Below are 25,410 nucleotides of genomic sequence, written 5' to 3' on the forward strand. Positions count from 1 at the left end.
AAGGGGTTTTTTGCCATTTTTTATTTTATATTTATCTTAAAAATCGTTTAGGTATGTACATCTGTTCACTATATATTTCTTATCTTATACATCCGATTATTTGGAGATTACGAACGGGATAAGATTATTGTTCAGCCCCATTCATGAAAGGTATGAAGTCTTCGGCACAGCCGAAGACAGTCCCGTCCTTACTTGTTTTGCTTTCTGTTTATCACGGCGTGGTTGTTTTTAATGCTGTTGTTATTGTTGATGCTTTCTTGTGTTGTAACTGTTATTCATAGTGATGATAATGCAGTTTGTGTTGCAAAGAAACTGTGGTTTTTTCTCAGTGCACTGCTCTTTAACCCATATGAATAATTTTATTACAAAGTACTTGTTTATAAACAAATACAATAAAGGCTTATCAGCGAAGACTTTATTATGAGACCTTTTTAATTTCTATCGTCAGTATCGTCAGATTATAATTTACTTTTTAACAACACGTTTGCAATACGTTTGCAATACAAATAAACAAACACACACACATGCGCATACATTTATTAGAACTTATATGCAAAGTAAGAAAATTACATTTTATTTCCATTTAGTTGTTGTTATAGATATATAAATATAACATATAGTGCAACGACACACACACGTACTTACACATTTTTTTTGTGAAAGCATTGATTTTCTATTTCTACTTCACCTTACCTATGGAATTCAGTATAAAATTGAACTGCATAAAAAATATATTCAATAGTTTAACAAGTTAACGGCACAAACCAGAGCTAACCAAGGAATAAATAAATAATAACGCGCGTGTAAGTGAAAAGCCGGAAAGATTTAGTGCGTGAAAGGTATTGAATAGTTTTTTTTTTTTTGTGTAGCTTCGTTTATGAAAGGACAAACTGTTTTTATGAAAAAAAAATATTTATAAATTAAATATTTGCTTGAAAGTGGAAAAGAAATAAATAAAGTGAGAAAAATTAAAAAGAAAAAAAATTGCCGTTTACATTTAGTTTGTGAAAGGACGATTTTTTTTATAAAAAAAAAACAAAAAAATTAAATATTTGAAATTAGAAAAGATATTAAAGGCAAGAAGTGAGGAAAATTGTAAGAAAAAAAATGTTTTTAATGTTTTCAAGGTCGAAATTCGTGTAATAAAAAAAATTATAAATTAAATGCTGGATGTGGAAAGTGGAAATGGGATAGAGCAAAGGAAGTGAAGAGACTTTTTCAGAAAAAAAAAAAATTGCTTTTAATGTTAAAAGTAAAATCTATATACATATATAAAATTCAAATTATGTATGTATGTGTGTATGTAGGTATAGATCGAGTTGCGTCCTAATCGGATCGACCGCTCACAAGCAAATTTGCACAACCCACTAGAAACCTTCCAAGGATGGTCATAGGCTAAAAATAATATCGATATATAAAAGGGCCTGGCACCTCCCATGCAAAATGAATATTTGGTACTACATAACTCTGAAAGTATTCATGCTAGAATATTGAAATTCAGTAAGGAGTTATATGAGGTCAATCCCTAACACCCCCAAGAAAATGTGGGGTGGGGGAGAAGGGGGCGTGGCACCTCCCATACAAATGGAATGTATCATACTGCATATCTCTGGATGTAGTAATGGTGGGATAGTGAAAATTGGTAAGGAGCTATATGACGGTAAGTCCTAACACCTCCAGTAAAATGTGTAATTGGGGAAAATGGAGCGTGGCACCTTCCCTAGAAATTGGATTTTTCAGAACTATGGCTGCCGTACAAGCTTAGGTTATTTTAACAGCTAAAGATTGACTACAGAAATGAGATTGGCTGTTATTCCTATTGGGCGTTTAGTAATCTGACGGCGTTAAAATTTTTTGTCAACTTCAACTTCAGTCTATCTACATCTTCTATATCTATATAAAATTCAAAATTTCGAAAAAAAAGTTTTCATACCAAGGATTCCATTATTACCGACAGATATACCTTTCAATTTTAATCGTCTCCAATTTACTAGGAGGAAGGTTGGCTTTCGCAATGTCTATCAATAAAGCTCAAGGACAGTCATTAGCTGTAGTAGGAGTCAATCTTACCAAATCATGTTTCACCCATGGCCAATTATACGTCGCCTGCTCCAGAGTTGGCTCATCGAAAAAATCTTTTTATACTCAGTTGAGCAGAGCTCACAGAGTATATTAAGTTTGATTGGATAACGGTTGGTTGTACATATATAAAGGAATCGAGATAGATATAGACTTCCATATATCAAAATAATCAGGATCGAAAAAAAATTTGATTGAGCCATGTCCGTCCGTCCGTCCGTTAACACGATAACTTGAGTAAATTTTGAGGTATCTTGATGAAATTTGGTATGTAGGTTCCTGAGCACCCATCTCAGATCGCTATTTAAAATGAACGATATCGGACTATAACCACGCCCACTTTTTCGATATCGAAAATTTCGAAAAACCGAAAAAGTGCGATAATTCATTACAAAAGACCGATACAGCGACGAAACTTGGTAGATGAGTTGAACTTATGACGCAGAATAGAAAATTAGTAAAATTTTGGACAATGGGCGTGGCACCGCCCACTTTTAAAAGAAGGTATTTTAAAACTTTTGCAAGCTGTAATTTGGCAGTCGTTGAAGATATAATTATGAAATTTGGCAGGAACGTTACTCCTACTACTATATGTACGCTTAATAAAAATTAGCAAAATCGGAGAAGGACAACGCCCACTTTTAAAAAAAAAATTTTTTTAAAGTAAAATTTTAACAAGAAATGTAATATCTTTACAGTATATAAGTAAATTATGTCAACATTCAACTCCAGTAATGATATGGTGCAACAAAATACAAAAATAAAAGAAAATTTCAAAATGGGCGTGGCTCCGCCCTTTTTCATTTAATTTTTCTAGGATACTTTTAACGCCATAAGTCGAACAAAAATTAACCAATCCTTTTGAAATTTGGTAGGGGCATAGATTTTATGACGTTAACTGTTTTCTGTGAAAATGGGCGAAATCGGTTGATGCCACGCCCAGTTTTTATACACAGTCGTCCGTCTGTCCTTCCGCATGGCCGTTAACACGATAACTTGAGCAAAAATCGACATATCTTTAATGAACTTAGTTCACGTGCTTACTTGAACTCACTTTATCTTGGTATGAAAAATGAACGAAATCCGACTACGACCACGCCCACTTTTTCGATATCGAAAATTACGAAAAATGAAAAAAATGCCATAATTTTATACCAAATACGAAAAAAGGGATGAAACATGGTAAGGTAATTGGATTGTTTTATTGACGCGAAATATAACTTTAGAAAAAACTTTATAAAATGGTTGTGACACCTACCATATTAAGTAGAAGAAAATGAAAAAGTTCTGCAGGGCGAAATAAAAAACACTTAAAATCTTGGCAGGTATTACATATATAAATAAATTAGCGGTATCCAGCAGATGATGTTCTGGGTCACCCTGGTCCATATTTTGGTCGATATCTGGAAAACGCCTTCACATATACGACTACCACCACTCCCTTTTAAAACTCTCATTAATACCTTTAATTTGATACCCATATCGTACAAACTCATTCTAGAGTCACCCCTGGTCCACCTTTATGGCGATATCTCGAAAAGGCGTCCACCTTTAGAACTAAGGCCCACTCCCTTTTAAAAATACGAACTAACACCTTTCATTTGATACCCATATCGTGCAAACAAAGTCTAGAGTCACCCCTGGCCCACCTTTATTGCGATACCTCGAAAAGGCGTCCACCTATAGAACTAAGGCCCACTCCCTTTTAAAATACTCATTAACTCCTTTCGTTTGATACCCATATTGCACAAACACATTCTAGAGTCACCCCTAGCCCACCTTTATGGCGATATCTCGAAACGGCCTCCACCTATGGAACTAAGGTTTACTGCCTTTTAAAATACTCATTAACACCTTTCATTTGATACCCATATCGTACAAACACATTCTAGAGTCACCCCTGGTCCACCTTTATGGCGATATTTCGAAACGGCGTCCACTTATAGAACTAAGGCCCACTCCCTTTTAAAATACTCATTAACACCTTTCGTTTGATGCCCATATTGTGCAAACAAATTCTAGGGTCACCCCTGGTCCACCTTTATGGCGATATCTCGAAACGGCGTCCACCTATGGAACTAAGGATTACTCCCTTTTAAAATGCTCATTAATACCTTTAATTTGATACCCATATCGTACAAACGCATTCTAGAGTCACCCCTGGTCCACCTTTATGGTGATATCTCGAAAAGGCGACCACCTATACAACAACCACCACTCCCTTTTAAAACCCTCATTAATACCTTTAATTTGATACCCATATCGTAAAAACACATTCTAGAGTCACCCTGGTCCACCTTTATGGCGATATTTCGAAACGGCATCCACCTATAGAACTAAGGCCCACTCCCTTTTAAAATACTCATTAACACCATTCGTTTGATGCCCATATTGTACAAACAAATTCTAGGGTCGCCCCTGGTCCACCTTTGTGACGATATGTTGAAACGGCGTCCACCTGTGGAACTAAGGATTACTCCCTTTTAAAATACTCATTAACACCTTTCATTTGATACCCATATCGTACAAACGCATTCTCGAGTCAACCCTGATCCACCTTTATGGCTATATCCCTAAATGGCGTCCACCTATATAACTATGGCCCACTCCCTCATAAAATACTCTTTAATGCCTTTCATTTGATACACATGTTATACAAGCACATTCCAGGGTTTCCCTCGTTTCATTTTCCTACATGGTTATTTTCCCTTATGCTGTCACCATAGCTCTCAACTGAGTATGTAATGTTCGGTTACACCCGAACTTAACCTTCCTTACTTGTTATTTATACTCCAAATAATATTACAAAAAATTTTGTATATCCTGTGGTTTTCAGCAATACCTAAATTGGCAAATACACAACCTTAAAATAGGTTTAAAATTTGTGTTATTTATTTTGCATATTTTTATAGAACCGTGGGATGAAGCCCACGGGCATAAGCTAGTATTTATATAACTAAAAAATAAAAAATTAAATAACAAAATATGATAAAAAAGAACTTCAAAAAAGGCAATAGAACGACATAAAAATTATGAGATTTGTCTGAATTATACATTTATTTTTAACAGTGTATTGAAAGTTTTATTAATGTTTTCCTTAATTTATTTGGAAAAAAACACATTATCTTCATTGGTTATTACTCTTTGGTGTAATTTCGAGCCCTCTTTTCAAAAATTGGAAAGAATGTATCCTCTAAGGATTGTTATTATGATTATTATTACACCGTGATGCATTGCGACCTTTATTTAAATCTTTTGTGGTTGGCCTTTCAATCCACTACTGTATGTGGAGACTTTCAATGTATTTAAGCAGCTATTCAGGCTTTTTTTACTCCATATCAGGAAAGGGTTTAAGCGTCACGCCACCTAGATGGTAGACTCTCAACACAGCCACATTTACAATGTTGTTGAAAACTAAATTAGTCCATGATTACCTTAATGGAAGACCATCATATACGGCCATATGTGAGCTCTTTAGAAACCAAATGATTTTTTTTTTTTCATAAAAAGTTGCAGGCGGCACAAAAGAGGTTAAAATGTTCTGCTGATTAAACATCACTAAAGCTTGATCTCTTGGGGACAATATTGAGAGTAATTGTTGTAGGATTTTAAATAAAAGAGATCAACTCAGCAACTAATAACCAACATTTTTAGTACACTGTAAAAAATAGATGTGAACCCTAATACAAAACTGTAAGAATTTTTTCATTTTCCTAATATCCACATCTCATTTCTGTAATTTTTTTTCTCTAACACAGTGTTTAGACAAAAAAACAGAAAAATAAATATATTAGCTGTGAAGTAATAGCGCCGAAAAAACTCCGAAAATTTTCTAATCTGTGTTTTTTATTTTTTTTTTGCCAAAGAAGTGTTCTTGACATACATACAACATTCAGACACACGCTCAAGCACGTGTGGCGTCTATCATATACAGATACTGAATTTGCCACAAGCAATTAAAAAAAAAATTATAAAAAAAAACATTTTAATACAATTGCATACAATTAAATGTTTATTTACATATAATTTCGTTTTTGTTCTTATTCAATGACTTTTAATTTCTTAGTTTCGTGTTGAGTAATTGCTACCTGTTAAAGATAAGCTGCGGTTTATAATCTTTATCGATTGATCTTTTTGTAAATTTTGGTAAGTAAACATTTTTTTAATCCTTTAGTTTTAGTACATATATGTCAATTTATATATTTTTCACCTTCTTAACCCTTAGAAGTGTTAGAAGTGTAAATTCTTTAAAAAAAAAATGATTTCTTTATAAAAGTCTATTATGAACATGACTGTTGTAAAGTGAACCGAGTTATTTTATAACAAGATCTGGTACTGAGTTGGGTTTCTCCGTTTGGTGGTCAACCAAATTTTGGTAATACCATGTATACATGCATTATATGTAAAACCTTGTTGACCGAAATACATTAATTTTCAAAAATCTTTAAAGTGTATTGCGTCTACAATTTCGCGAAGTTATCGACTTTCAAAAAACAAGAAAACGCTGTGCTATTTAAAAAACCTCCAATTTTTTGTATGGAACTTCGAAAACGATTTTCATCCCATTAAAGATTTTCTTCCGTCCTAACATGGCGCCATACAATTTTTTTACAATCAATCTTAAACTTTAACTTACGCAACGTTAGGAGAGTTCCATTGAGTTATCGAGGTCTGGATCACGATCAAATCTCATTAGAACGATATGGATACACTTTATGAGAGCTGACAGCCCTAATATAAAACATCTGTTTTGTTGAAAATAAGAAGAAGAAACGTACACAAAAATTGAAGTAACTGATAGAATTATAAACATTTAAATAGTTTCCACGTAAACAAACAATTTATTTTCCTTACATTTTCTTCAAGTTGTTTGCTCTTTCCGCGTTTTTGCTTTGAAATATGGCGAAATCTTTTATGTATACACATATGTAAACATATTTATTTCAGTGCTACCATGGATCAACTATATGGTTGGCTCATCTCATCAGCTGATTTTATTTTTTTCATTTCACTGGAGTAGGGATTTTCAGAAGGAGATGCCAAAATCAAAATGAAACCAACACATTAGCCGTGTTTTTTTTTGTACACGCGTATACGTTTACGTTTGCGCATAAAAAAAACGCTTATCCTCTCTTAGATAATGCTTAGGAGACCCATCTAGCGGCAGTGGTAAAATAAGTAGCTACAGAACAGGGTGTACCTAAAATCGGAGACACAAACCTCTGGTGGACATAATGTATAACATATAGCTGAATCAGTTGCGATGAATAGTGGACACGTATAGAATACATAGAATTAGTGTAGAGGGTGAAACATAGACACATATTTCAGTTACATATGAGTATAATGCGTAGTAGTACAAAGTTTATGCGCAGCAATTTCAGAGGTGCATTTAAAGTTGACGCTTAGCAGTCCATATAAAGTTTAAGCGTAAACGTCTATAGATGTAAAAAAAAAACAAGTAAGGAAGGTTAAGTTCGGGTGTAACCGAACATTACATACTCAGTTGAGAGCTATGGTGACAACATAAGGAAAAATAACCATGTAGGAAAATGAACCGAGGGAAAACCTGGAATGTGTTTGTATGACATGTGTATCAAACGAAAGGCATTAGAGAGTATTTTATGAGGGAGTGGGCCATAGTTCTATAGGTGGACGCCATTTAGGGATATAGATAAAGGTGGATCAGGGTTGACTCTAGAATGCGTTTGTACAATATGGGTATCAAATGAAAGGTGTTAATGAGGGTTTTAAAAGGGAGTGGGAGGTTTCTACAATATGGGTATCAAAAGAAAGGTGTTAGTGAGTATTTTAAAAGGGAGTAATCCTTAGTTCCATAGGTGGACGCCGTTTCGAGATATCGCCACAAAGGTGGACCAGGGGTGACCCTAGAATTTGTTTGTACACTATGGGCATCAAACGAATGGTGTTAATGAGTTTTTTAAAAGGGAGTGGGCCTTAGTTCTATAGGTGGATGCCGTTTGGAGATATCGCCATAAAGGTGGACCAGGGGTGACCCTAGAATTTGTTTGTACAATATGGGCATCAAACGAAAGGTGTTAAAGAGTATTTTAAAAGGGAGTGGGCCTTAGTTCTATAGGTGGACGCCGTTTCAAAATATCGTCATAAAGGTGGACCAGGGGTGACTCTAGAATGTGTTTGTACGATATGGGTATCACATTAAAGGTATTAATGAGGGTTTTAAAAGGGAGTGGTGGTTGTTGTATAGGTGGTCGCATTTTCGAGATATCGCCATAAAGGTGGACCAGAGGTGACCCTAGAATTTGTTTGTACAATATGGGTATCAACAGAAAGGTGTTAATGAGTATTTTAAAAGGGAGTAATCCTTAGTTCCATAGGTGGACGCCGTTTCGAGATATCGCCATAAAGGAGGAGCAGGGGTGACCATAGAATTTGTTTGAACGATATGGGTATCAAAAGAAAGGTGTTAATGAGTATTTTAAAAGGGAGTAATCCTTAGTTCCATAGGTGGACGCCGTTTCGAGATATCGCCATAAAGGTGGGCCAGGGGTGACTCTAGAATTCGTTTGTGCAATATGGGTATCAAACGAAAGGAGTTAATGAGTATTTTAAAAGGCAGTGGGCCTTAGTTCTATAGGTGGACGCCTTTTCGAGGTATCGCAATAAAGGTGGACCAGGGGTGACTCTAGACTTTGTTTGTACGATATGGGTATCAAATGAAAGGTGTTAATGAGTATTTTTAAAAGGGAGTGGGCCTTCGTTCTATAGGTGTTCGCCTTTTCGAGATATCGCCATAAAGGTGGACCAGGGGTGACTCTAGAATGAGTTTGCACGATATGGGTATCAAATTAAAGGTATTAATGAGGGGTTTAAAAGGGAGTTGTGGTTGTTGTATAGGTGGTCGCATTTTCGAGATATCGCCATAAAGCTGGACCAGGGGTGACCCTAGAATTTCTTTCTACAATATGGGTATCAAAAGAAATGTGTTAATGAGTATTTTAAAAGGGAGTAATCCTTAGTTCCTTAGTTCTTCGAGATATCGCCATAAAGGAGGAGTAGGGGTGACCCTAGAATATGTTTGTACGATATGGGTATCAAATGAAAGTTGTTAATTAGTATTTTAAAAGGGCGTGGGGCTTAGTTCTATAGGTGGACGCCTTTTCGAGATATCGCCCTAAAGGTGGACCAGGGGTGACCCAGAACATCATCTGTTGGATACCGCTAACTTATTTATATATGTAATACCTGCCAAGATTTTAGGGGTTTTTTATTTCGCCCTGCAGAACTTTTTCATTTTCTTCTACTTAATATGGTAGGTGTCAAAACCATTTTATAAAGTTTTTTCTAAAGTTATATTTCGCGTCAATAAAACAATCCAATTACCTTACCATGTTTCATCCCTTTTTTCGTATTTGGTATAGAATTATGGCATTTTTTTCATTTTTCGTAATTTTCGATATCGAAAAAGTGGGCGTGGTCATAGTCGGATTTCGTTCATTTTTCATACCAAGATAAAGTGAGTTCAAGTAAGCACGTGAACTAAGTTCATTAAAAATATGCCGATTTTTTCTCAAGTTATCGTGTTAACGGCCATACGGAAGGACAGACGGACGACTGTGTATAAAAACTGGGCGTGGCATCAACCGATTTCGCCCATTTTCACAGAAAACAGTTAACGTCACAAAATCTATGCCCCTACCAAATTTCAAAAGGATTGGTTAATTTTTGTTCGACTTATGGCGTTAAAAGTGTCCTAGACAAATTAAATGAAAAAGGGCGGAGCCACGCCCATTTTGAAATTTTCTTTTATTTTTGCATTTTCTTGCACCATATCATTACTGGAGTTGAATGTTGACATAATTTACTTATATACTGTAAAGATATTAAATTTTTTGTTAAAATTTTACTTAAAAAAATTTTTTTTTTAAAGTGGGCGTGGTCCTTCTCCGATTTTGCTAATTTTTATTAAGCGTACATATAGTAATAGGAATAACGTTCCTACCAAATTTCATCATGATATCTTCAACGACTGCCAAATTACAGCTTGCAAAAGTTTTAAACTACCTTCTTTTAAAAGTGGACGGTGCCACGTCCATTGTCCAAAATTTAACTAATTTTCTATTCTGCGTCATAAGTTCAACTCATCTACCAAGTTTCGTCGCTTTATCTGTCTTTTGTAATGAATTATCGCACTTTTTCGGTTTTTCGAAATTTTCGATATCGAAAAAGTGGGCGTGGTTATGGTCCGATATCGTTCATTTTAAATAGCGATCTGAGATTAGTGCTCAGGAACCTACGTACCAAATTTCATCAAGATACCTCAAAATTTACTCAAGTTATCGTGTTAACCGACGGACGGACGGACGGACATGGCTCAATCAAATTTTTTTTCGATCCTGATTATTTTGATATATGGAAGTCTATATCTATCTCGATTCCTTTATATATGTACAACCAACCGTTATCCAATCAAACTTAATATACTCTGTGAGCTCTGCTCAACTGAGTATAAAAAACACAGCTATTGACAACATTTTCTAACCATACACAAAAGCTGCCAAGTTTTATGTTTTCATTCCATTCCATTCGTCTAACACCAACACGCTGATTTTGAAAATCTGAACAACGGTATGTTGTTACTGTAGATATGAGCCAACCATATAGTTGAACCATGAGTGCTGCCAACTCAAAAGTGATTATAAATAAAAAAAATCTACTACAGAAAACGAAACGAACAGAACTGCTATACGGATCAGAAATTTAACCAGATAAATATCAAGATCACAACGTTGTTGTTGCAGTTGCATGTTAAATTTCTATCCGTATCTGGTTCACGCGTCATTGGAACGTAACTGTTGTTCTCTACTAATCTTGATCTATCTGCATCACTCTTAAAACGATTTTGTGTCGTACCAACTCCCCATCTCCCTTTTGTGCACTCCTCCTGCTCACTCTCTCCCACCCTGCATCTCTCTCTCTCTCCCTTTCCGTCTTTTCTCTCCTTCCCACGCTTCCTCTTTCTCTATCGCTCTCTTTTCGTCTAACTCAATCTCATTCTCCTTCGCTTGATTTTCCTTTCTCTCGTTCGCTCTATAAATTTGCAACAATCCGCTTGCTAAAAAAAGTATGGGAATAAGAGAAAGTTATGCAGGTGAATAACAAAAAATCCCATCGTAAATTAAATGTTTTCGCATAGAACGAACTGCCCAGAAAAATGCGAACCTAAGTATCTCATAAGCATACACGGTTACCAAATTGAGAATGTGTTAGTAAACACGAACGCGTAGCGAGCACGAAAGCAAAATCAATTATTTATTTAGTTTGATTTCAATGCTTGAACGGTGAACACGTGTCACACGCACTCTTTGGTACTCTGTTTAAGCGCGCGTGCGACACTCACTCACTGTACGACCATCGAAATCAAACTAAAAGAGCTGTCGTTGATTTTGACGAAGTAGCCATTGTGCTCTCGCTTATCGTATACATATATGGTCGATTACCAGGTGCTAAGCTCACGCCAACCCCGGCTCATAAGCGAGGTAAGAAGCCATCAATGTATGCACTCGCATCCTAAATAGATTTTTTAGAATTGCGCGGTCTTTTGTGGGAAAAAAAACTTGGCAGGAACACTCTCTACGCATCTGTGCAGCTACCTTAAGCTGCAGACATTGGTGCTTTATCGGTAACCTTATAACAGCTGATTCGACCAATCTTATGGGAATCAATGCAATCGATTATTGGTGCCGCTAAGGTCGTAACCGTATCGTTGCCAACCATTTGGTTTTTGGTTTACCGTCGTAACGATAAACAGCTGATTACGTTAGGGATACGACTACAGCGATACGACATACGGCACCAATGACTCCCGCTTTAGACATTTTAAGATGTCCAATGAAACGTGATCCAGATACGGATAGAGATTTAACATGCAAATGCAACAACAATGTAACCCATATGGTCGAATTTGTTGTTGTCACGCTTCATTGGAATGTAACAATTGTCTTTACCAATAATAAAAAGTTTTAACAGAAGAGTATGTTTCTAAACAAGTATGCGGCTTTAATCCATTTTGTAACAAAATATGCCCGACCCATAACATTTTTGATGCACCATCGTGCGCTGATAGATGATTTGTAGATTGCATGGGGAGTGGCAAATAACGCATCATCAGCGCCATCTGACATACAAAAGTAGCAAACTTTCGACTTTTGTTGCAAGCAACGCATAAGAAAAAGAATTAGACATTTTTTTGGCTTTGAGTGCTTTCAGACTTTGCAAATAACTAAATTATTTTTTAACAAATAAATAATAGACAAAATATGTCAGCAACTATTTTTCTTGTATAGTGAGAATTTTTATTACAGTGGTTCGCGAAATTTTATAAATAAATGGGCAAGTCGGAAAAAGTTTGGCGTGCTACGTCTGATGGCCGAGCCACAATGAAGTTTTTTATTGCAATCTTATGCATTCCAATAACATCGCCACAATCAACCAAGATGTTGCGTTTGTAAATATGAAGGAACTTCAGACTTGCAATTGAAGTTTATTATACGCTTTGCTTGCAACAAAAGTTGGAAGATTGCTACTTTTGTGGCTCTGCATAAAAAGACGTGCAAGCTACTGATAATGGCATAAGATTGTGTTAAACGCATCTATATGAAAATCTGTTTACGTGACGGGCATTTGATTTGCTTATTTACAAACGAATGACAATGTTCGGTTCTGCAACAAAACTCATAGACAATCCATTCTGACGAGGCCATAAAGCGCAACCACGTCCAACATGCACGATACACCATGAACACAAGCAGGCCTGATTTGCATACTCACCCGTACCGAAAGGAGAAATCGAAGTAAGCTATGTGGGCTGGTGCTTGCTTGATTTCCTTTCTGTGAGGAGTGCGCTCGTTATGTGTCCCCAATATGTTAAATGCAATGTTATTTGCAGAGCAGCTTAAAAAAAAAGCATACATATTAAAAAATTTACATATCGTTAGCTTAATGTGAAAATGTGTCAATTTTTAAGAATTTTACAGTAGACTAAAAAAGATGAATAATTTTTGAAATAATCTTTTTTTTCAAAACTGTGAATGAGGATACCTTAGTTGCAATACTTTTGAGTGTAGAAACTTTGAAAAAGATAAATAAAAATCATGTATGCTAACCCAGCAGTTTTTTTATGACTTAGCACAATTTCCGCACTCAAGACAAATTTTTTCTCCTGACTTAGCACTTTTTACTCAATATGTTTCCCCATCACTCTCCCCATTTAATGATTGAAATATAACACTAAAACTATAAATTTCACAAAAAAAAATATTTATTTGTCAAACTATTTCTAACGGTTCTGATCTGGACTCTTTTGCCGGATGGTGCGCAGACAATAATTATTTTAAATTCAAACAAATGCTGTGTTGTGTCTTATTCCATAAAGGCAACTGCAACTTGGGTGTAATTTTTGACTCCAAAATTTCTTTTTCTAGTCACATTGACTTCATTGTTTCGAAATTTGTTGCAATTGTTGGGTACAGTAGACATAACATCAATGACTTTAAGCACCCTATGACGTTGACGGCACTTTATATATCCTTGGTCAGAAGTGGTCTTGAATATTGCTCAATAATATGAAATCCTTTCTATGAATCTAACTCCTATAAAATTGAGAGAGTTAAAAATTTGTTTACAAAAATTGCTTCACTGTCGCTCACATATTCTTTTTCGTACCAAAAAACGTACCAAAACGCTTTTGAGGGTACCAAAAAAATTTTTTCGCAGTAATAAGAGACAAATGGTTTTTGTTATTTATTATTTTCGAAGAAACTATAATTTCAATACTGAATTCAAAAATGAACATTTTCTTAAATATATCAGATATTTTCATGTTTTTTCTTGTAGCATGAACTAACGATTTGATAAGTTTATGGTCTCTTTCAGCAGACCATACATACTGCATTTCATTTCTAACTAACTCCTTACAAACCATAATATTATGGATGGTCTTAACTCCTAAATTATTTCTAAGTTTTGTTTTTATAATCTGCACTGAAAAATATTTGACATTACATAAGAAATTTCAGATACAAGAATGCACAAACATTTACGTCTCAGGCAAACTTTCTTCATTAGAAGCATTGAACTATTGCAACTTTCTTTTTGTCTATTGATCACGAACCTGCCAACAAACCACAAATTTAGGCTGAGTGCGAGTTCGCCTAAATTTTAGGTACCTAAACTAATATTCCACTGGAACTTTCCAGCGCTACAATAATTTAGAAAAAAGCTGTGAAAACTGTGCGAGTTGATTTGAAAACCTAAATTGTTTATTTCTGCTAAGAAAATAATAACAATACGGGCAAAAGAACAGATGTCAATTAGGGTCCGCGGTAAGTACCTATCCCAAGATAGCAGTTCAAGAAAATGCAGTGGCTCCGTTTTATAAGTCTTTTTTTTCGGAAATAGTGGAGCACGTGCACAATGACCTTTTCCACAATCTTGAATTCAATACTGTGATTTGGTACGCCTCCAATAACTTCTTTAGGCCAATTAGTGCACTTGGCTGCCAAATATGTTCAGATTGCGGTCCATATTTGAGAAGGATCCAATTCTTGTGTCGCCAACATCAGCATGAACAAAATTGAGCTCACCATCACGTACAATCGATCGGACCTTAACCGCAGCAGGGATCATCGCTCTATGATCTATGATTTACTTAAATTAGACAAGAGCCATTTATTTGCATATACAATATTGAAAAATCAATATTTTTGTTTTTGAAAATTGACATTTGAATTTAGGTTGAAAAGTATGCTCATAAAAATTCTAATTTTTTATGAAATCTAGAACTCGATTTCTGGCGAGATTCTCGTGTCTCGAAATACTGGCGAGCTTCTCGACTTTCAATTCAGTCGCTGCATTGGCAGTATTCTATACACTTCGGTGTTTTTAGTTGTGGTTTTGTGGAAATTTTCGCTTGTGTTCCACAAGAAATCATAAGCTCTATATAAAACAGCTGATGAGTCGATTAAATTGAATGCCGCAAAGCTCACGAGCCTTACGAGCCTTACGAGTCATTCGAGAATCTCGCGAGAAGGATCTGTAAGCTCTATCTCCAACCCAATTGTCAACCTCACCTAACCGTGGCGAATCCTGTTTCATTAACAGCCAAGGCTCTGGCGACTCTAAGTTCCTCATGGAACTAGGGGGTGGGGAGGGCAGAATGGCCTAGAAGGTTTAATGTGGTCATATAAATTGTTCCCGAGATGGTCAGGCTAGTACCTTTATAGTGCTTTGTTACCGGAACGTACCGGTTCTATATCCAGCAAAGGACCATCAACATCGGTAACACTCGCCAAAGCCTGCGGGGAGTGTGTTTATCGTTAATACAACAACAACAACAACAACAACATAGCATGTACTTTTAGACTGAATGAATTAAATAAATAAATAAAATGCGCGCACAAAGAAATGACTAGTAATTTAGATTGATATTATTGACAGGTTGAATTGGCATATTCTTTTTAACAGCTGACGACTTAGAACATTTACACATGTTGTTGTAAAGAAAAGGTTGCTCCCCGAAGGTTTTGGGAGTGTTATCGATGTGATGGTCCTTTGCCGGATACAGATGCGGTACGCTCCGGTAACACAGCACCATTAAGGTGTTAGCCCGACAATCTCGGGAACGATTTATATGGCCACATTAAACCTTTGGCCCATCCCTCCCTCCCCACCCCCAAGTTCCATTAGGAGCTTCGGGTCGCCAGAGCCTCGTCTGTTAGTGAAACAGGATTCGCCGCGGATAGGTGAGGTTGACAATTGGGTTTGGAGAAGCTGTATATTGCGCTGGCAACCTGAAGGGTTGCGCTACACAGCCCCTTGAATCTGGTATTTTAGTCGCCTCTTACGACAGGCATACCTACCGCGGGTATATTCTGACCCCCTAACCCGCTGGGGGACACATTGGCACATTTACACACCATTGCCCACAGCACGTAAAAATGAAAAATGAAAATATTTTTTTTTGTGATCGATGTAATTTGAATTCAGTTTTAAGACTGCATTAAAATAAATTTTTTAAAAAAAGTGACTTAGCACATTTTCACATTAAGCTAACGATATGTGCTTGGTGATAAAGAGCAACCAACAGTTCTATGTTATGTTTGGCTCATTTAAACATTGCCATGTTATTATTGTTGTTATGTTGCCACCTTATCATGCACAACCAACAGAAATGCTAACAAAACCTTTTGTCGCGCTTAAGTGAGTCACACAGTTGGAGAGCGAAGGTCGTTTGTGGTGTGTGTTTTTTATGGCAGACTGAAATATCAAAAGAAAAATTTATTAATTTAGTGAAATTAAAGAAGGAAGAGCGTTGGCGCATAATTAAGTGAAATTCCTATTTAAGCATATTTGTGGAAGTATAACAAGAAAGAAGCTTTAACTTGCTAATAATTTTGAAACAAAAATGCCGGTGTGAAAGGACAAATTTACAGCATGTTAAATAAGCGCATAAAATGAAATCGCTGAAAGCCACTGACAGTGTAATAAATAGTTGATAACGGCATTAGCAAAAACTAACATAAAGTTTTATTCTAACAACGTCCACGCGTTTGTTTTTCTACATTTTACGCGCAATTTTAACATATGTAATCTCAATTGCATGCATCAAGATTCACAAATAAAAGCAAACGATAGTAAAATTATCAAGATTGAATCTCATTAACCGTAGCTAGGTTTAAGCTGCAGACATTGGTGCTTTATCGGTAACCGTATCTGTAACCTTATAACAGCTGATTCGACCAACCTTATGGGAATCAATGCTATCGATTATTGGTGCCGCTAAGGTCGTAACCGTATCATAGCCAACCAATTGGTTTTTGGTTTACCGTCGTAACGATGAACAGCTGATTACGTTAGGGATACGACTACAGCTATACGACATACGGTACCAATGACTCCCCCTTTAAGCTGCAGACATTGGTGCTTTATCGGTAACCGTATCGGTAACCTTATAACAGCTGATTCGACCAATGCAATCGATTATTGGTGCCGCTAATGCTACGTTTCCACCAAACCCAAACTCTGTGTTTGCCAACTCTTTTATGCAAAATATCTCTTGGCGGAAATGCAACTTTTGATTTTTGCTTTCGCATTATTGATACCGAAGTTGAAATACGTTTTTCGATAGCTTTCGCGATATTTTTAGACATGTTTTAACAGTCTTACGAAACTGGCAAACACGGAGTTTGGGTTTGGTGTAAACGTAGTATAAGGTCGTAACCGTATCGTAGCCAACCAATTGGTTTTTGGTTTACCGTCGTAACGATAAACAGCTGATTACGTTAGGGATACGATTACAGCGATACGACAAACGGCACCAATGACTACAGCTTTAATGTGTGTATGGTTGTATTCAATTCGCGCATTGCCTTCAACTGTGACTTCGTCAATAACGATTTTTCTCATATGCGGCTCCGTTAAATTGTATGCATGTAATTGCTTGCTGCTTAAATATTTACAAGAATAACCAGTTTCATTGCAAACATTAAAAGCACAGCTACAACAAAAAATAAAATATTAAATATACAACACAAAGATGGCAATGATAAGTGCAGAAATTCCGGTAAATCATCTTCATGGCGGCGTCACAAAAGGTAAGCTAAAAAAATCACAAAAAAGTTACCTTGTAAGTGATGTGTAATAAATTAGAACGAGCCGGACCCGTGCGCATCTTGCGCAACCAATATAATATCCTCTTATCAAATATCAACAGAAATTAGCTGTTCCATCAATCAATTAACCCAGATAACCCTAAAAGTTACTCAGGCGAAAACTTTTGATTTTTTTTGGAAATGTCTGTTTAAAACCGCTATTGAAAGAGACTCTGATACTTAAAAAAAAAAATTTTGTTTATTATTTTAGAGGTGCCCTATACATATATATGACATTAGGAATATAAGGGATAAAAACATATTTTTATTTATTGGAAAGGAAGTTTACAAAACACTTGGTGTGTACTCTAATATTTCATTTTACACATCTTGTAATGGTTTTTTGATGGCAATAACCACATCGGCTTTGTTTTTCCTGTGGCTCTACAAGATGATCCATACGGTCATAGCGAATCTCGGCTTCTTTGGAGCAACTTGCATGGCCTTTTGGGTAGGTTGACTGCTTTCGATGGGTAGTCACCAGCATGGTAGCCACTGCATGCCTAAAGCTCAGTTGGTAAAAACTTCCGCCCCGTTCGCGATGTATGATCTAAGCGTTTTGGAGCGCCATATCAATGCAGTGGGCTAGGAAAGGCAGGTACCATTTTTTGCCCCTGATTGAAGTCCTATACAAGCTTATGTTTTGGTCAGAACGGTCCACTCCTCCCATGTTAGAGTTATACATGTAAATCAAATGCGGTTGTTCTACATATATAACGGTATATTATCGTCCGACTCATCGGATGAGCTTTCAGACCCGGCTGCACTAAATTTTATTTCTGCTGGCGCTTGCAGTTGGGCAGATGGAAAATTATTTAAGCCAAAAGCTTCCTCAGGACGAGAATCTTCGTCGTTTGCATTAACTGGAGGAAACAAAATCACTACATCGATGTCGCCAGTGTTTTCTTCACCATCTTCCAACAAAACAAGAACCTCATGAAGCGAGAGACCCCTGCAACCCCTACCTTCCTAATGTCCTATATGTAGGACACTAGCATTTGCTCATTTTTACTGCTATCTAATTTTCAATGTATTGAACTATAATTTTACACATTTGAAAACTAATTTATTTCTCTATAATTTTTTAATAAAAAAAATATACTTGTTAAATTTTGTCATATAAATTTTAACTCACTTTTGAAATCGTATGTTATAATTTTGCATTTTTCAAAATTACTAATTTTCTGAATAGGACAATGAGCACTTCTCTCACTGAGGGACTGTAAACACTTACTAACGCTGTTGCGCAATTTCTACTGCATGCCGTTATTTCCTGGTCATCTGGCGCATGCGTGAGTCGACATGAAATTGGTGTCTTACATATAGGACATTAGGGTTATCTGGGTTAAAACGAACAGCGAACAGCTTGCGCTGCCATCTGACGTATGGTAGCAACTGCCGGTAATGCAGTGCAAATATTCACAATAGCGCCATAGTACAAATAGATTTCTTTGTGTGCTCACAATCGTTTATTTTTAATAAATAATTTTAATAAAACAGAGCTAAACAAAAGTACTATAACCAAAATTGTCCAAAGCTCGCTAATAGCCCGAATCTCCATCTTTAAAACCAAAATTTTATTTATAGATTTGGATTCCAAATAAGAGCAAAAAAGGGACTCGTACATAAAAATAGCAATTAGAAATAATATATATGATTAGTACCCAAACACGCAGCCCTAGCAGGTTTTATTGCTGCACCGTGTTCATTACTGCCTAAAGCTCGTACAGCAGTACGGGAAAGGCGAAGCATGTTTCGCAGAACTGTTCCGTCGTGTAGCTCAGTGGTCAGACTTTATTTCTATCACTTAGGATTAAAGGTCAAATATGTGTATGATGTGGAAATGATGATGTCCCCCATTCTAGACAGAGAAACACAATTTCAAAGAAAGGCTTGATCTCGATCGGTTTTGCAAATTTGATTGTTTTACTAACAAAATTAACGTCCTTTCTTTATATTGTGACGCTGTTAAACCCAGATTTATATTTTTGCTTTTAATATAATTTTGTCTAGACTTTTATTTAGAATTAAAAAAAACTTTGGAAAACGGAGGTTTTATAAATTGATCCGGCCCTTATCATTATTATTTTTCTAGTAAGGAAACGTCGACTTGAAATAGGTTTACTAGAAATAAGGTCTGGACTGATTCCCCTTGAAATGAGATCGGCAGGGTTAAGATGAGTAGGAACACACCGCCAAGAGGATACATCGGTTAAGTCAATAATTTCGACAACCCTATTTGCAACGAATGCCTTTAGTGTTTGGGGGCTGGTGTTAAGCCATCCTAGTACTACGGTAGTCACACCAATGTACTTTATGACTTATTTCACAACGCACAGGCTTTAATACGGCTTCGCACAATTTCGCTGCGAGCAAGCTTGCACAAAGCTCTAGGCTAGGTATGGTTGTCGGCTTAATAGGGGCTACTTTTGATTTTGAACATAGTAGATCGACTGTCTCTTCATTACGGCAATTTGTCGATTTGAGATAAGTGCGTGCCCCATAAGCATGCTGCGAAGCGTCACTGAAAGAATGCAGTTCTACTGAGATGGGATTATCACACATTGTGCGTCGAGGAATCCTGATTTCGAGAAGGGCCGGTAGCGATAGAACAAACTTTTTCCATGCGCTTTGTACTTCATTTGGAACTGAATTATCCCAATCGATTTTTTCGCTCCATAGTCTCTGTAGCAGTAATTTGCTTTGTACAATACATGGGCTTAGTAGGCCTAAAGGAGCGTTTAGTTAAATGATCGTTGTATGTAGGAAGTACCCTCTGAATGGGGAAAAATAATTCGTTTGTATTTGGTTCCCATCCTATTCCTAGTGTACTTGTAGATTAAAAGGCTAAACAAGAGGTTGCTTTCAGCTGAGGCAAATGCATAAGTGGAGCTGGGTAAGTTGCTTTTAAATTTTCTTAAATTGAGGCATCCTCGCTTTAAAGCTTGTGTGACGGCTTGTTGAATGTAAATTAGCGTGTCTTCACTGTCACTTCCAGTGATTAGATCGTCAACCATAAAATCATGTTGGATAATGGTTTTGATGGTATCGCCTTCACACTCTTCTCCTAATTGCTATAGACAGCGTGTACTAAGAAAGCTAGAGCTGACCATCCCGTATGTCACGGTATTCAGCATGAGCGTTTTAATAGGCGTAGATTCATGCTCCCTCCAAAGGATCATCTCCAATTGCCTGTTTGCGTCATTAAACAAAAATTGACGGTACATATTTTCCACGTCACCTGCCAGTATTTACTTGTGTTGGTTTACATTATGCCCGGCCTTTAATGCCCGGCCTTTTACGAAAGCGTTGTTCTAGTTGCAGCAGGCGTTTCATGGCTAGATGGTAATAATCGCTTAGACAGTCTGGAGTGTATTTTAGCGGCAACCCGACTGAAAACCTACCAGACTCTAAACGATGGGTGTTGTATAGAAAATGTTCCTCGCATTCTCGTTCACTCGGGCTCAAAGTACAATGGCTAGGCTGGATCTCTTCCAACTCCCAAAACGTGGCTAATTGTTTATTGATCGATTGAAAGCTTATTGAAGCATTGGCCTGGTGGCACTGAATATACCTGGACTTGGGCAGGACCTTATTTTGTGTCGGACCTGAGATTAGCCAACCGAATTTGGAACTCCTTAGTATAGGACCTTCACGGCCGAGTGAAGATTGCTTATCGCCAATAATGTCCCAAAATATTTCGGCTCCGATAAGAATGGTCATTGAAAGAAGGGTCTGCAAGTTGCATGGTCTTGGGCACTTGAAATCGTTTTGGATCTATGGTATATCTTGGAAGATCACCCGTTAGCTTAGGCAACACCAAAAACGATTGTGTGATCTTGAAGAGCTCGGTTAACGAAGTAAGGTGGGCACTGCATGTTTCAATTAAGCCATTGGTTTCATTGTCCCCGATACCCACAATGTTTATAATATTTGAGCTGTTTGTTTGCAGGTCAAGTTTTTCCTTTAAAGGAGGATTGACTACCACAGTCCAACAGAGCTCTCACATTTAAGGATTGATTTTTAAGAGGGTTCGATATATTAACTAGAGCAGCGGATAACAAAACTTGTGAAGAATCCTGATTAGACCGTTTCAAGCGTAGCAAATTTGTTGGTACCTTTGTTTGAACTAAACGCACCCTGAGACGGTGCATGCAAAATGGTATTATGTCTGCCTTTACAATCGCGACAGGGGCCAAGTCGGCAACTGTGCACCTTATGGCCATACCGCAAACAGTTGAGACATAATAGAAATTTGTTTGCCGTAGCTATTCGATATTGCACACTTAGAGCTTTAAATTTTGCACAATCATAAATTCGATGATCACCTCTGCAAAGAAAACACGAATAGGATGAATCCCCGCCTTTGCCATCATAGGAGTTCATGCACGCAAACGAATTTGTTTTTGGGTACTCTGATTTGCTGGTGGCTCCAAGCGGCCTGACGCCTTTGTTCGCATTGCTTGACGTTCGCATAGTAACTTCGATAAGTGCCATAATTGGCATCGGAACAACAACATTAGAGGCATCGCCGGCTAGGTATGAAAGGAGGTAATGAAATTTGTAAATAGCTGCTATGCGATTGTTGTTATGAATCAATGATACAAAGGTGTCTCGAAACTCAAGCCAGCGGAAATAAGATCCGTCAAATTTTACAATCTGTATTTGAGGTAGTTTAAAATTTGCTCCCTGATGTTCATAAGGTGTAACAGAGGAGTTATTCACAACCGGGCGTTCATTTGCATCAGAATGACTTAAATCAAACTTTTGAACTAATGTTTAAGCAAGAGAAATGTTTATTATGAATTGTTGTTCAATATAATCATGCTTATCAATCTCGGCATGCAAATTGCTCGCATTTAGCACCTCTATCTGATTTTGCAAGTCCTCGAATCTGTTGGTTAACGACTCAAATCTACGTAGCCTAAGAGTTAACTCTGACACTTCAGTCGACGTTAAAGAATCCTTTGCCAGGAGAACATTAAGCGAATTTTTGTGGCATAGCGAAATGCAGAAGAAGAACACGTGTTGATCGTGTTATTTGACAATTCTCAATCGCAGCCAACACTTTATGCTTGAGAGGTTGCCACCCTTTGTGTTGAGAAAAAGGTTCATGTGCGTGAACACAGTTCATTTCATATAAATTACTTTTTCGAATTTTATTAGGAGAGATTTATTTTTTTTTTTTTTTTTGAGGCTGTAGAAATGTTTTGTAATGCTTGATCAGAATTTTTTAAAAAAAATGTGTCCTAATTTCCTCTAAGAATAAAACTCATTGATACAAAACTATTTTTCGCTAAGATATAGCTTATTATTCTAGTCTATGACCCTTTTAAACACCTTTTATATAAAAGTAGGCGTGGTTTTTAACCGATCCCGTCCATTTTTTCTACAAATATTTCCTGCTATAAGGAAAATATGTGCACCCAATCTTATTACGTTCCCTTAATTTTTCTTCGAGTTATGGCTCCCGAAACTTAGTACAATTATTTTGTCATAAAAGGGGCGGTGAGACGTCCATTTCCAAAAATTAATATTTTTTCTTGTTATAATTTCAGTTGGAAAATGAAACACCAGTGATATAAAGCCCTTTTTTGCAAAGAAGTAGCTTACTTTATTCGTCCACGACTCTTTTAAAAATCTTTTATATAAAAGTAAGCGTGGTCCTCTACCGATTTTTTTGTTGTGATATGTTTGGGGGTTTTTGATTTATGATTAATAATACATATTTGTAAAATTGATTTTATCACAAGTGGGCAGTGCCGCACCCATTTTCAAAAATAATCAAGAGTCTTAATATCAGTTCAATAATCAGGTTTTATATGTTTTACAAAATGTTATATATGTAAAAAGTGGCGTGGTTACCATCCGATTTCCCTAATTTTTAATAGCGATGGGAGATTAGCGCCAGGGAACCCATATACCAAATTGCAATATTTTATTCTCAATATTTACTCAAGTTATCGTGTCCACCGACAGATGGACGGACGGATCGACGGGCATGGCTAAATCAATTCCCTTTTTCATCCTCAGCATTTTGATGTATGGAAGTCTATATTTATCTCGATTCGTTTATGCCCGTTATGTTACCTGAGTTAATACAATCGAAGTGAAAAGCACGCTGAGTATAACAAGATAGACTTTGTGTAGCTTTAACTTAAGTTGAGATGTATTTTTGTTATTCCTGAAATCTTATTTTTTTTTTTACACGTGTCAAAACAGATAAAGCTAATTAAGTGTGCCGTTTGTTCTTTTCATTAAAAGTACTTTCATTGTACACATGTCAACTTAATAACTTACTTACTTACTTAATTGGCGCTTAACCGTCTAAACGGTTAATAACACACTTTGCAAATAGATATGGGCAAGTCCTTGGTAACGGACTCGAAATTCGCACATATTTTAACCTGCACAAAAGAGAACATGGGCAGCGGCCTGAGCGGATATTACAATATTTGAAGCAACAATTGTGGTTACCTCAAAAATGTAAGTACATATATATGACCATATATGATGAGGTTCGGACGCGACAAGAAATATAAGAAATTTTTTAATGCTTGTGAAAGTATAAACAACTTGAAGAAGTTAAGGGGAGAGAGAGACAGAAGGTAAAATAAAGACCCAATGCCCGTATATTTTCGAAATCTGAAATATCTTTTTAAAACGCTTAAGTAAGGTTATGGATGCGACAATTTTTTCTCAATGAATTACACTAAATGATACTGAAAATATATTCTTTGCGAGAAATCAAGTTTTAGGTCTAATAGAGTAAACAAAATCTGCATCCCTGGAATTTCGAATACGCCCTCAAAGTCCGGGATAAGGGCCCAAAAACCTCTTTTCATAAGCGAAGAAGTATACTGGTATATAACTTTCCCTCTGTTTAGTTTTCGATCAGTTTTTAGGTCATTAAATGTTAGTTTTATAGAAGAAATAGAACAAAAGTACAAAATAAATCAAAACTTTACAGCTCCCGAACATAATAAATCCATTGAAATTTGGGTAAGTTATTCCCATCTAACAAATCCTAGTCGACAAAATATTTATATATATATGGGGTATTCCATCCCATTTCGACCAATTTTGAACCCGACCCCTCTAGAATTGGCTGAAAGTTTTTCTTCTTTTTCTAGCTTACGAAAGACGTTTTTCAGAATTTTTTCATCCAACTCAAAAAAAGTTATGAATTTTTAAAAAAACACCGTTTTTGTTTTCAAAATGCTATAACTTTTTCAAAAATTGACCGTTTGGGATCTTTTTTTTTTTTTAATTTGTTTTTAAATGTACTTTTCGGAAAAAATACAAAAAAAATTTTAAAGTTTTTTTTTAATTTTTCAGTTTTTCGAAATTTTTCGAATTTCGCCATTTTTTTTTTCTCATAAAAAACCTCAATCAATTCTGCAAACATCCCCACTAATCCCGGTGTGGGCCGATTTTTTTTTATATTTTTTTTTATTTAATTGAAAAAAATATTTTCAAAAATAAAATTTTTTTTTAACAATTTTATTTCTATAACAAAAAAATGTAAGAAAATGATTTTAAGTATTCTTTTCTTTATATATTATGGTAATCTACGATTAAAATAACCAGGATTAATGACTGACAGCGAAAGCGAGTCCCAAACGGTAAATTTTTGAAA

At 36.2% G+C, this 25,410-nt stretch overlaps 1 protein-coding gene across 3 annotated transcripts in view; it reads left to right on the plus strand.

Moving 5' to 3' along the window:
• Window positions 1-696: 696 nt before the first annotated feature.
• LOC137239311 (alpha-tocopherol transfer protein-like) overlaps window positions 697-25,410 on the plus strand; it is a 152,298-nt gene continuing 127,584 nt past the window's right edge. The window contains exons 1-2 of one of the 3 annotated variants that reach the window (XM_067764458.1): window positions 697-839; window positions 6,146-6,225. Coding sequence is in view for 1 of the 3 variants with exons in the window: in XM_067764451.1 (XP_067620552.1) it covers window positions 17,657-17,714 (58 nt within the window). In the remaining 2 variants the exon portion in view is untranslated. Of the gene's footprint in view, window positions 840-6,145; window positions 6,226-17,582; window positions 17,715-25,410 lie in introns of those variants that run through there. The other 2 variants (XM_067764451.1, XM_067764457.1) reach the window with 2 other exon arrangements.

The sequence above is a fragment of the Eurosta solidaginis genome, chromosome 2, assembly GCF_040869045.1.
Source record: "Eurosta solidaginis isolate ZX-2024a chromosome 2, ASM4086904v1, whole genome shotgun sequence".
In the NCBI taxonomy this organism is placed as follows: domain Eukaryota; kingdom Metazoa; phylum Arthropoda; class Insecta; order Diptera; family Tephritidae; genus Eurosta; species Eurosta solidaginis.